We start from the raw sequence: 13,083 nt of genomic DNA on the forward strand, positions 1-13,083 counted from the left end.
CCGGGCATCAGAACGCATATGACGTCAGGTATTACGCATGAATTTCATGAAGAACCGCCCTGCCTTCATTCAGCAGACTGTATTCATGGCTCACATTACCTAATGCTCTCCGACTGAAGAACACCCATCTCCTCTACACTGTAAGCTGCTGCAGGCAGGGAACGTGTTCATTCATTGAATCGTATTTATCGAGCGCTTACTGTGTGCAAAGCACTGTATTAAGCAGTTGGGCGAGTACAACAGACACATTCTCTGCAGTGAACTCACAGTCTCTACCAACTTTGTTACACTGCACTCTTCCAAATGCTTAGTACAGTGCTCTGCACACAATAAGCTCTCAATAAATACAACTGATTGACTGTTTGGCCCACAGAGTTTTGTGATGATAGTGTCTATGCCATTTGGTGGAGTTTGCTTAATTCGCATGCACCTAGAGTGTTTTTCCAGGCAGGTCTCCCCCCGTACTCCCGCTTGCTTCAGAACATCTGCATTTCTGTACTCGGTCCCTGTGAACGGGGGGGGCACCTATAAACCATGGAAATCGACAGGAGTTGAGGCACCAAAAATAAAAATATCAGATCTAAAGTCAGCTGGCGATGGACCGGACTGACAGAAACAGCTGAAAACCAGAAGAATGGCCACCTAAGTCCCACCGTGTTCGACACCTGGCTTGAACCTGAACCCAGAAATCAGAGAAACAATATGAAACATGGAAATCCCTGAATCTACTGAAAGGAACATGAGCTTGGAAGTTAACGGGCTGGATAATAATTAGGGTACTTGTTAAGCACTTACTATGTGCCAAGCACTGTTCTAAGCACTAGGGTAGATACAAGTTAAACAGGTTGGACACTGTCCCTGTCCCACATGGGGCTCACTCTCTTAATTCCCATTTTACAGATGAGGGAATTTAGGCCCAGAGAAGTGAAGTGACTTGTCCAAGGTCACACTGCAGACATGTGGCAGAGCCAGAATTAGAACCCATGACCTTCTGACTCCCAAGACCGTGCTCTATCCACTAAGCCACGCTGATTCTAATCTTGGCTCTGCCATTCACTTGTGTGTGACTTTAGGCAAGTCACTTAACTTCTATGTGCCTCAGTTTCCTCATCTGTAAAACTGGGATGAAATATATGTGTGTCTTTAGAATGCAAGCCTCATGTGGGAGAGGGACGATGTCTGATTTTACTATATTATATTGACCCTGATGCTTAGTGTTCGGCACGCAGTAAGTACTTAACGCAGATCATTGTTATCATCAACAAAACAAAGAAGGACGAGTAGATGGGGGAATCTGGAAAAAAAGTGGATTCACCGAGGGAAGACCCCCCCAGAGAGAGAAAGAAGGGGAAGCAGTGTTGCCTAGTGGGTACAGCATGGACCTGCAAGTCAGAGGACCTGGATTCTAATCCCGGCTCCATCACTTGTCTGCTGTTTGGCCTTGGGCAAGTCATCTAACTTCTCTGTGTCTCAGTTCCCTTATCTGTAAAATGGGGATTAAGCCTGGGAGCCCTATGTGGGACGTGGACTGTGTCCAATCTCGTGTCTGCCCCAGTACTTAGTACAGTCCCTGGCACATAGTAAGCGCTTAACAAATATCATAAGAGAGAGAGACACACACATATGAAAGAAACTGGTGGAAGCAAACAATCCACAGTGAACTTCCCTGAGCTAAGAACAGAGCTTTTTTATATGAGCCAAGGAGGAGCTGCCAGTGGTAATCCAGAGGCAAAACCGGAATGCCTTATCTGAAAATGCTCACACCACAGAGAGCCACTTTCTCCCCAGTCTGATGCGAGGGCAACAGATCAGAGTGATTTCTCAGGCTCCTAATGGGCGATGTTTTCCTGCCCCGGTTGTGCCTGCGAACCAGCAGATGTGTCCTTTTGCCGTCAATCCAAATTGCATTTGGATCGTCCTGAACCTCTTTAGCATGAGTGGATCAATCCATTACAGACTAATTATGCTAATGGACTTGGTATAATACAACAGCACAGGCATGTTTGAATGAGCTTCGTTGTCTGACCTTAGAGCCCACAGAAACCCCAGTGTGGCTTAGTGAATACAGCATGGGCCTGGGAGTCAGAAAGACCTAAATTCTAATCCCAGCTCTGCCACAGGTCTGCTGTATGATTTGGGGCAAGTCACTTAACTTCTCTGTACCTCAGTTACCTCATCTGTAAAATGGGGATAAGAGTGTGAGCCCCATGTGGGACAGGAACTGTGTCTAAACTGATTAACTTGTACCTCCCTTGTGCTTAGAGCATTGCTTGGCACATAGTAAGTGCTTAACAAGTATCACTACTATTATATCAGATGCCTATGCGGCTGAATGCAGTCAGTCAATCGTATTTATTGTGCGCTTACCGTGTGCAGAGTACTATACTAAGCACTTGGGATTCGATCCATCTCAAAAGGAGTCAGGATCTCTAATATAGTGTCAGATTATTATTATCATCATCAACTTATTATTGATTATCAAAAAACCCTTGAGCACTGTGGTCCTAAGAAAAATTCAGGGTCCATGACACTCCGAACTAAAGACAGCAGAACTCTGAGGAATTCAGCTGCTTCTGGAGATCACACTCAGTAGAGACCAAAAAGACTAACCCACAGCCCCAGAAAACTAGAAAAAAAAATTGATTCCATATATTTTTGATGGCGGAGAGGAGGAGTTTTTGGGTTTTTTTTATTTAAGAGATAATGAGAAAAGCTCATGTGGGAACAAACAGGAGGCGTTAGACCATGCAGGAGCAGCTATGTCTCAGATCAAAGAACCTTTGGGGTGTCATCACTATGAGCTGCCAAAGACTGAAAGCTTGTCATCTGCGTTTGGGGGTGTTTTCTTAATAATAATAATAATGATGATGATGGCATTTATTAAGCTCTTACTATGTGCAAAGCACTGTTCTAAGTGCTGGGGAGGTTACAAGGTTATCAGGTTGGCCCACTAGGGGCTCACAGTCTTAATCTCCATTTTACAGATGAGGTAAATGAGGCACAAAGAAGTCAAGTGACTTGCCCAAAGTCTCACAGCTGACAATTGGCAGAGCTGGGATTAGAACCCATGACCTCTGACTCCAAAGCCCATGCTCTTTCCATTGAGCCATGCTGTTTCTCTAACTTCCTGCAGCAGTAGTAAATCTTGTGGGTTCAGAAGTAGCAGCGGCCAAAACCTTCACTAAAGCAGTAGTCACCTCTCTGATAGGAGGGTGAACTTCCAAGATTAGGACCTGCGGCTCTCACAGAACAGCCTGAGGGATTCACTTCCCAAACCCCCCCAGCTGAGCTAACCCCACCCCTACCCTTAGCTCTTCTGTATTCTATCCCTAGCCTTAGCCCTCCTGTACATATGTGTATTTCTATTTATTTACCTGTTTTAGTTACATAATGATCTGCTCATTTAGTTAATTGTTCATCTGTTTCATCCTTGTGGGTTGGTATGGTTTCCTACTTCACCCCTGTTCTTTCTTCCACTTTCGCTCTCTTGGGAATCATTTCTTTGTCAGCTTCTCGAGACCCGGGACCGTGTTTCAAACTCTCCCGAGTGCTCAGTACAGTGCCTAGGACTAAGTAGGTGATTGATTAATACCCCTGATTGATTGTCTGAGAAGTGGCTTTTTGAGAAGTCCAAGAGACTCTTTTTTCCCTCCTCTCTCATGAGGAAGGAGATAAAATGAAAGAGCGTCTCCAATCCAGAGCAGCAGGGCAGCCTAAGGAAAATAGCCTGGGCCTGAGAGTTCAGGGACCTGGGTTCTAATCCCTGCTCTGCCAGTGGCCTGCTGTGAGATCTTGGGCAAGATGCTTAACTTCTCAGGGCCTCAGTTTCCTCATCTGTAAAATGGGGATTCAATACCTGTCCTCCCTCCCACATAGACTTGGGAGCCCCATGTGGGACAAGGACTGTTTGCATCCTGATTATCTCATCTACCCCAGTGCTTAATAGAGTGCATGGCACAGAGCAAGCCCATAACATGAAAATTATTCTTATTCTTATTATTCATATTTTTCAGAACAATGCAATCTCGGGCTGAGATTTGGGGCACATTTTTGCCTCTCCTGGATAACAGGAGAGCCCAAGTTATTGACAAAGAGAGACACTGAAAGCTGTTCATCCTCACGGGCTCCAATTCAGGGTAGGTCCTAGACACAGAGGGCATGGAAGAAGAGACTTGATTTAATGGCCAACTGGCCAACTGGTAAGCTGCTTGCTTCCTCTCCTCCTCATCCCCACCCCTCCCCTTCCTCCTCCCCACCCCCCACAGCCAAACTGCTCTCCGATGACTGAAACAAGAAAGTCGGGTTAGAAACAAGAATCAGTGGAGCAGGAATCCTGACTCCCCTTCCGAAAACCCAGGCCAATCAATAAGGCTTCATATGTGAAAATGAACATTTTTTGGCATTATTCCACTCACTGTTTATGCCAGTTTTAATATCTGAGAAGCAAGGGGAGGATCAGTTTAATACAATCCACATAGGCTCTCCATCACCTCGCCCCCTCCTACCTCACCTCCCTTCTCTCCTTCTACAGCCCAGTCCGCACCCTCCACTCCTCCACCGCTGATCTCCTCACCGTACCTCGCTCTCACCTGTCCTGCCATCAACCCCCGGCCCACGTCATCCCCTGGGCCCGGAATGCCCTCCCTCTGCCCATCCGCCAAGCTAGCTCTCTTCCTCCCTTCAAGGCCCTGCTGAGAGCTCACCTCCTCCAGGAGGCCTTCCCAGACTGAGTTCCTTCCTTCCTCTCCCCCTCGTCCCCCTCTCCATCCCCCCGATCTTACCTCCTTCCCTTCCGCACAGCACCTGTATATATGTATATATGTTTGTACATATTTTTTACTCTATTTATTTATTTATTTTATTTGTACATATCTATTCTATTTATTTTATTTTGTTAGTATGTTTGGTTTTGTTCTCTGTCTCCCCCTTTTAGACTGTGAGCCCACTGTTGGGTAGTACTTCCCAAGCGCTTAGTACAGTGCTCTGCACATAGTGAGCGCTCAATAAATACGATTGATGATGATGATGATGATGATAGGCATTAGTTGACCTAATATTAATAATAATAACAATAACAGTAATAATAATAGTGGTATTTGTTCAGCACTTTCTATGTGCCCAGCACTGTACTAAGTCCTGGGGCAGACACAAGATAATCAAGTCAGACAGTCCCTGTCCCTCATGGGGCTCACAGTTCAAGTGAGTGGGAGAACAGGTATTGAATCCCCATTGTACAAATGAGGAAACCAAGGCACAGAAAAGTTAAATGTCTTGCCCTAGGTCACACAGTAGGTAAATGGAAGAGCAGGGATTAGAACCCAGGTCCTCTCACTTCCAGACCTATGCACTTTCCACTGAGGTACCATGTGTGGCACAAGATGAGAAAACCTGGCAATTTGACAATTCAGGCGCACTTTTCCTACTCCCTGACCTGTCATTAACCAACATTTTCTCTTTGGTTCTGAACAGCGTTCCCAGAAGCTACAAAAAAGCATCTCAGCATTTAAAAAGTACTACCTCATTCTGCCGTTCTACATGTCAAGAATTATTCCCTGAAGGAAAGCCGGCAGCTGAAAATTAATTCTATAAAGATGTGTATTTCGTTATAATTGGGACAACACTCTTAGCCAACCTTCTATGTGCATTTGATATTAGGAGACCTAAGCCTAATCCTGTTGAATTGGATTTTATTTCCTAGTTTCAATCTATCCATCCTTTCCCTCCCCTCCCTTTGCCCCGCCACATTAACCATTCGGAAGGATTCTAGATGAACAGCTGAAGACAATTGTATGAATCTTCTTGCTAAGACTTACACTTACTAGCATAAATTAGAGATGCTGTGGGGAATGATAATTAAGAGCCAAACTTGATGTTGACAAACCAAGCGTTTTCAGAAGCCAAGCTTCTTAGGTATTCTCGAAACTTGGTCTTCGAGAAAGGTCAACTCGTCCTTAATAATTTCTGATGGATGATTTCTGACTCTTGCCCCTCAGTGGTTGTTTCCACGGTCCACAAAGATTCTGACTTTGGACAGGGCGAGGAAGAGGCCGGACAGTCAAACTAAATGAGTGTCCCGTGACTCACAGCTGAATGTGGCTATGTCACCATGGCCACTGCTGAAGGTCAAACTGAGAAATCTTTCATCTCCACCCTCATTTGCACCTAACTGATCAGGTGGAAATCCCTGAGGCCCAGGGGGACCTGGGCAAGGAAATGGGGATGATGTGATGCGAGACATCCCACCTCCCGCCTGCTCTTACGGGTGGAGGGGGCTGGCAGGACTAGGGCGCGGGTGGCTCTGAGGACAGATGACTGGGGGCTGCTCCCCCACACCAGCGAGTACCTGCAGGGCCTGGTGGTGGCTGCCTAAAGGCCAGGGGCTGGGCCCCCAGACATTCCCCGCTCTACACTTCCTCTGGAGCCATAAAGTTGTTGATGGGCAATTGAGAGACTGAAACTTTTTCTGTTACCCAGAGGGAAGGGAGCTGGGAGTTGGACCAGCCCAACCCCTGCCTCTACCTTCAGGGACCCTGCATCTACTCTGAGCTGCCACCCCATGGGATCCTGTACCCTCAGATGGGGCAACATGGAACCTCTTTCCTGGTCACCCCTTCTGGACTGTGAGTGCCCTTCTAGACTGTGAGCCCACTGTTGGGTAGGGACCGTCTCTATATGTTTCCAACTTGTACTTCCCAAGCGCTTAGTACAGTGCTCTGCACACAGTAAATGCTTAATACGATTAGATGAATGAATGAATGAATGAATGAATGAATGACATCACTGCAAGTCAGGCTGACTGTTCGAAACAGGAGTCAGTGGCATCAGCAGCAAAGTGGCAATACTCCAATCTCCACATTCAGATTCATTCAAACCCAAGGGTGCCAGTTTCCCTAGGCCTTTCATTCACTCCCACTGTAAGAATGTTAGTCTTAGCAGCATTACACATGTCTATCGCCCTGGTGGAGGGACAGCTCTTAACAGACGAACTTTCAGATTCCCTGACTTCGGCCACCCCATGCCTTGCCTTATTGCCACTGTGTTCCCTTCAGTGTAAAAACCCCATCGCAGTGTAATTAATCTTGAAAAGAAGTGCTTGCGTCTTTCCAGAATGAAAACACACTGTATTTTAATGGGGAAGGTGGCATCCAGACGGGTAATTTGGGGTTAATCATTTGAGCAGCTCTTCATCTTATTAAGTCAATCTTGTTTGATGGCAATGTGCAACAGTTTCTATCCTCATGGAGCCATTTTGTACCCAGTTTAAATTTCTTCATTTACATTTATGTCTTCAAGGGGGACGAAACATTGGTTGGTATGGATTTCCTTAAATCAGCCATAAACGGTGGGGATCTGTACCCCTGCATCATACATGACATGAGCAATGACGTATGTGCATTTTGTTCATTGGGGTCTCTCCTACTCTGGTAGATGGGAAGAATCCAACTAGCCAGACTCAGCAGACTCTGGCATGGAACTCGCTCCCACTTCATATCTGACAGGCCACTGATTCCCCACTTGCAAAGTCTTACTAAAATCACACCTCCTCCAAGAGGACCTCTCCAACTGAACCCTCATTTCTCCTACTCCCTCTCCATTCTGCTTCGCCCTTGCACTTTGATTTGTATCTTGTATTCACCCAACCCTCAGCCCCACTGCACCAATGTACGTATTCGTCATTTTTTATTAATGCCTGTCTCCCCTTCTGGACTGTAAGAATGTCTGTTTCCTTGAGGGCAGAGACCATATCTACCAACTCTGTTATACTGTACTCTCCCGAGTGCTTAGTGCAGTGCTCTGCACACTGTAAGCGCTCAATAAATATGATTGATCAACTGGCTTCAGAAACGACGACCCGCTCTCTGCAGACAAAATGGAGTTGATCGATAATAAATCCAGAGACGGTAGAGGGTTTTGCCAATGAACCACCAGGTCTGTGGCAAAAACCTTGCATCCTAAGATTATCAGCCCCTGCTACAATACTTTGGACCTAATAAGCACTCTATATCCTGGAATGATTGACTGAATGGAAGAGTGTAAGTGTTGCATCTTCATCTTACAGGTGAGGAAACTGAGGCCCAGAGAAGCCAACATCCTGTCCTATGTCACAGAGCTGGCAAGTGGCAGGACCAGGATTAGAATCCACCTCCTTTGATTCTCAGTTTTGTGCTCTTTCTACTAGGTCACACTGCTCCCCGTTGGAATAGGGTACAGGAGAGGACGCAGACATGATTCCTGCCCTCGAAGAATTTACAATCAAGCAGGGAGTTTACAATCTCACTGGCATCATATGATTCATTCATTCATTTAATCGTATTAACAAGCACTTACTGTGTGCAAAGCACTGTACTAAGCACTTGGTAGAGTAAAGTACAAAAACAAACAGACACATTCCCTACCCACAGCAAGCTCACAGTCTAGAGGGGGAGACAGACATCAATATACAAAAATAATCTAGCTCTTTAAATAATTTGGCCAGGCTCTTTCCATTAGGCCATGCTGCTTCACTTCAGTTCTCTATGCCTCTGTTTCCTCAACTGTCAAAGAGGGCTTCAATATGGCACAGCATGGGCCTGGGAGTCAGAATTTCTATGCTAGGGGCAGCATAAGGCTCTTGTGCCCACATGGCCAATGGAAATTGCTCTTCCCACTCTCTTCATGAAATATCCAGGAAGCTGTGGCAGGATATCACACCACTGACCAAGTTTGAGGTGAATTCTTGGTCAGCTTTCTCCACCCAATATCACCCATTCTCGGCAGCCTCCCCTGAGGGTGGACACAGAGATGCACCGCTCAAATCTGGATCTGTTTCCTCCCCTTACCGTCCAGCCCAGGAAGCACCGTCCTCCTCATGGCCAACACCAAGCCCAGTGGAGACCCGAACAGGAAGAAGTCTGACACCTCGAAGTCAAACCGCCCCAAGTTGACCTCCAAGACCTGGGAGCTGCCAGCTGGTGGAAAATCCCCATCGTCCTTCAGCACGCTTGAGTGGATACTGAGCAAGAAAAATGAATCTCTTTAAGTATAATAATAATAATAATAATAAGATGATGAAGAGAAATAATAGTGGCATTTTTTAAGTGCTTACTACGCTAAGTGCTGGGTAGATACAAGATGATGAGGTCCCACATGGGGCTCACAATCTAAGTAAGAGGGAGAATGGGTATTGAATTACCATTTTGCAGATGAGGGAACAGAGGCCCAGAGAAGGCAGAGACAGCAAAAGAACCCAGGCCCTCTGACATCCAGGCCGTGCTCTTTCCCCTAGGTCCCAGCTGCTTCTCCAACTAGAAGTACAGGGGAAAAAAAATGCACCCAAACCAGGCTAAGTCCCAAACGTTTGGTGCCATTCAGTTTGGAAGGAAACTGCCTTCCTCTAGCTTCTTTAGTTTACTGTCTCGTTTTAATCTCAATAAATACAATTGAATGAATGAATCTGAGTCTTTCTATTGCAGGGTGTGAGGAGGAAGAAAATACTGAGCAGATTTCTATCTTTGAGGTTCTTCTCAAGTCCCCATGTTAATTTCTCAGCCACCAGGAAACTAATTCTTTCTAGGACTCCACAGGACACTTGGGTAGGCTGATGAGTGGAAAGTGGACTGTTGTAATCTCAGAGGACTCAACCAACCTTTGGCTCATCAAATACATCATTTCCTCCTCCGATTCTGGAAATCCTCTGTTGAAAGATCATCTCCACCTGGCTGGGTTGAACAACAATTTCTGAGACTAGGGCTTCATTGTCTCATCCTCTCAATTGATCAGTGGTTTTTATTGAGTGCTGACTATGACTTAGAGAAGCAGCGTGGCTCAGTGGAAAGAGCCCGGGCTTTGGAGTCAGAGGTCATGGGTTCAAACCCCGGCTCCGCCACATGTCAGCTGTGTGACTTTGGGCCAGTCACTTAACTTCTCTGGGCCTCAGTTCCCTCATCTGTTAAATGGGGATGAAGACTGTGAGCCCCACGTGGAACAACCTGATTACTTTGTATCCCCCAAGCACTTAGAACAGTGCTTTGCACATAGTAAGCACTTAACAAATACCATCATCATCATCATTATTATTATTATTATGTACAGAGCACTAAAATAAGCACTTGGGAGAGTTTAGTATAACAGAGTCCGGTAGACACGTTCCCCGCCCACAAGGAGTTTACAGTCTCAGTTCTGAAGAGGCTGAGGTCTCGACAGTTTCCTGGAGAAGGGTGGTTACTGAGGATTGGGATGACAGGACACCTGGACCGCCCACCTTGTACACTTGAAGGAATCATTACCCACCTTTAGGGCATCAATTTCCCTCCTCTGTAAAATAGGCATCATGCTTCCCTATCCCACTAAGCTGTTATGAAAACCTTATGTACCCTCAGGCTAAAAAAAAAGCCATTGTATGTGTAATTTATAACCATTCTGTACTACTTTGAAAATGAGGGCTTTGTGGCTGGTTTCTGTAATGCTAATGTTCTTTCTCCTTGTAATTCATTTCTTTTTCAAAATCTGACTTTGCAGCAAGCACACTAACGAGCCAGTAAAACAGTTCAATTGAGCCAGATTTACTTCTTCTAATTAAATCGGAGACCTGCTATTGCATTTTGGGATGGGGAGGAATTAAGGGCTGGAAAGACTGAATAAACACAACGTGCCCCCTGATGACCCAGGGGATTGGGTTTGTAAGCAGAAAGCTAAATTTTCCAAGAACGGAAGATAGAGCTCACTGCCCATCAGATGGCTTGGGAGTTTCTCTAAATCCTGGAGCTAAAAATCAGGGTCAAGGATTGGCTTTGGAGCAGTTATGGTGGGCATATTGGGGTGATAAAGGAGAAACCAATGGCATAACAGATGTGCAAATCAAACAGAAAATTCACAAGCCCCCAAAAACAAAGAATGCATTGACAGCAGCTGGAGAGAGATAGAGAGGGGAGGGGAAGAGAAAGAGGGGAAGCAGCATGGCCTCGTGGATAAAGCATGGGCCTGGAAGTCTGAAGAACCTGGGTTCTAATCCCTGCTCCACCACTTGTCTGCTGTGTGACCTTGGGCAAGTCACTTGACTTCTCTGTAACTCAGTTACTTCATCCATAAAATGGGGATTAAGTCTGTTAGCCCCATGTGGGATGAGGACTGCATCCAACCTGACTAACTTGAATCTCCTCAAGCACTTAGTCATAATAAGGGCTTAGCAAGTACCATAACAATAATGATAAAAAAAAGGGCAGGGGAAACAGAGGGAATATTTTTACCTTGAACTGTATTAACAAAAAGGTTAGAAAGAAATACATTAGACACTATAGAAGTCTGCACCAAACCTGAGCTCTCACAGAACTGAAATTTGGGAGCAGAAAATGGTGCTTTGATGTTCTATCAGCATCATCCCCAAACCAAGGGAGGAGCTGCCAAATAAAGCATAGATGATACAGATAGTTAAGCAGCCAGTCAACTAGGTCAGTAGGAGACAAGCAGACAGATAAGAGGATGAAGGAAACAAAGACCTTCTACCTCTAATCTTCTACAAACACCTTATATATAGGGCTCTTGACCAATTTGAAAAGCTTCACTTTACCATTATGATGACTCAAGGAAGCTAAGAAACACCACTGGCACTAGAAATCTGTGTCTGCTTATTTGGGGTAGCAGATGAGAGAAAATTTGATGACTCCCTCCAAATCTTCCAGGAAGTCCTATCTGTTAAATTGTCCCAGGGGAATCCAAACTGAAGCATGGGCTTCCATCCCCAGCTCCAAGTGACCACTGGAAATACACCCTCTCCCCGACCCCCACAACCCAGCACACATCAGTCCGGCCATTAAGACCTTTTCTATCCAGGGTCTTTGCAGAATGTCCAGAAATAACAGCTCTGGGAAAGAACTGTGTTAAGAAACATACAAATATCCATTCCAGTGGCCCCAATAATGAGCGTTTGCGATGGCCCAAGTCGCATTTCTATGCTGTGGGTTTAATTGAGTCTTCAAAAGTCAGGTTACCTAGACAAGAAGGCATGATGCTGGGTTATGGTATCGCAGTCGTAGGTGGATGAGTCACTCTGTTTCCGGAGCAACGGTTTCCTTGGCTCCTCGTCCTCTGAGACTCCCGAGATGTCAATATTGCTTTTGCTTAGGCGTTTACTGCCACTGAGACCGCAATCTTCTTCCGATAAAATGGGGTTATCCTTTAATAATGAACAGAATATAGGGGAGGAGAGAAAAGCGACCCAAGTTTCCCCAGATTCATCAGATTTGGAAGGAAAAGTTCTAAGTACTTATCGTTCAGTTTGAGTTTCTCTAGGGGACAGGTCTGGTGTTGAAGTTTGATCTTCTCCTCACTCCCCCTTCCCAGAGCTTGAGATACAGGACAGCATCTTCCCTGCTGAGGATGGGTGTGCATTTTGGAGGGGGAGTTAATTTTTTTATGGTATTCGTTAAGAGCTTATTAGGTGCCAGGCACTGTACTGATAGCTTATTATACGTCAAACAGCATTCTAAGCACTGGGGTAGATAAAAGTTAATCAGGTTGGACACAGTCCATACCACATGGGACTCACAGTCTAAGTAGGAGGGAGGACAGGTGTCAAATCCCTATTTTACAGTTGAGGTAACTGAGGCACAGTGAAGCACCTTGTTCAAAGTTACACAGCAAGCAATGGGTAGAGACAGAAGAGAGAAGCCAGGTCCTCTGAATCCCAAGCTTGAGCTCTTTCCACATGGCCACACTTCTTCTCAAAAGTCCCAACAGATAACGTCCATATTTTCCTCTAAAAAACAATCCGGTCCAGGCCAGAATGAACTCCTGACCATACTTCACACCCCATCAGCACTGGTTAGCTGCTTTCTTGAAAGTTGGGAGCCCCCCAGGAGTATCAGCTAATAATAATAATCATTGTGGCATTCGTTAAGCACTTCCTATGTGCCAGGCACCGTATTAAGCGCTGGGGTGGATACAAGTAAATCGGGTTGGACACAGTCCCTGTCCCACATGGGGCCCACACAGTCTCAATCCCCATTTTACAGATGAGGCCCAGAGAAGCAAAGCGACTTTCCCAAAGTCACACAGCAGACAAGTGGCAGAGCCAGGATTAGAACTCATGATCTTCTGGCTCCCAGG

The 13,083-nt window shown here is 45.7% G+C and overlaps 1 protein-coding gene across 3 annotated transcripts in view; it reads right to left on the reverse strand.

Annotated features, from left to right (window-relative positions):
• PITPNM3 (PITPNM family member 3) overlaps positions 1-13,083 on the reverse strand; it is a 196,123-nt gene that overhangs the window by 41,095 nt on the left and 141,945 nt on the right. For all 3 annotated transcript variants that reach the window (XM_038759618.1, XM_038759619.1, XM_038759617.1), the window contains exons 9-10: positions 11,967-12,151; positions 8,820-8,992 (exon numbers count right to left, since the gene is read on the reverse strand). In XM_038759618.1, coding sequence (XP_038615546.1) covers positions 8,820-8,992; positions 11,967-12,151 — 358 coding nt within the window. The remainder of the gene's footprint in view (positions 1-8,819; positions 8,993-11,966; positions 12,152-13,083) is intronic.

Source organism: Tachyglossus aculeatus, chromosome 17 (assembly GCF_015852505.1).
Source record: "Tachyglossus aculeatus isolate mTacAcu1 chromosome 17, mTacAcu1.pri, whole genome shotgun sequence".
Taxonomy (NCBI): domain Eukaryota; kingdom Metazoa; phylum Chordata; class Mammalia; order Monotremata; family Tachyglossidae; genus Tachyglossus; species Tachyglossus aculeatus.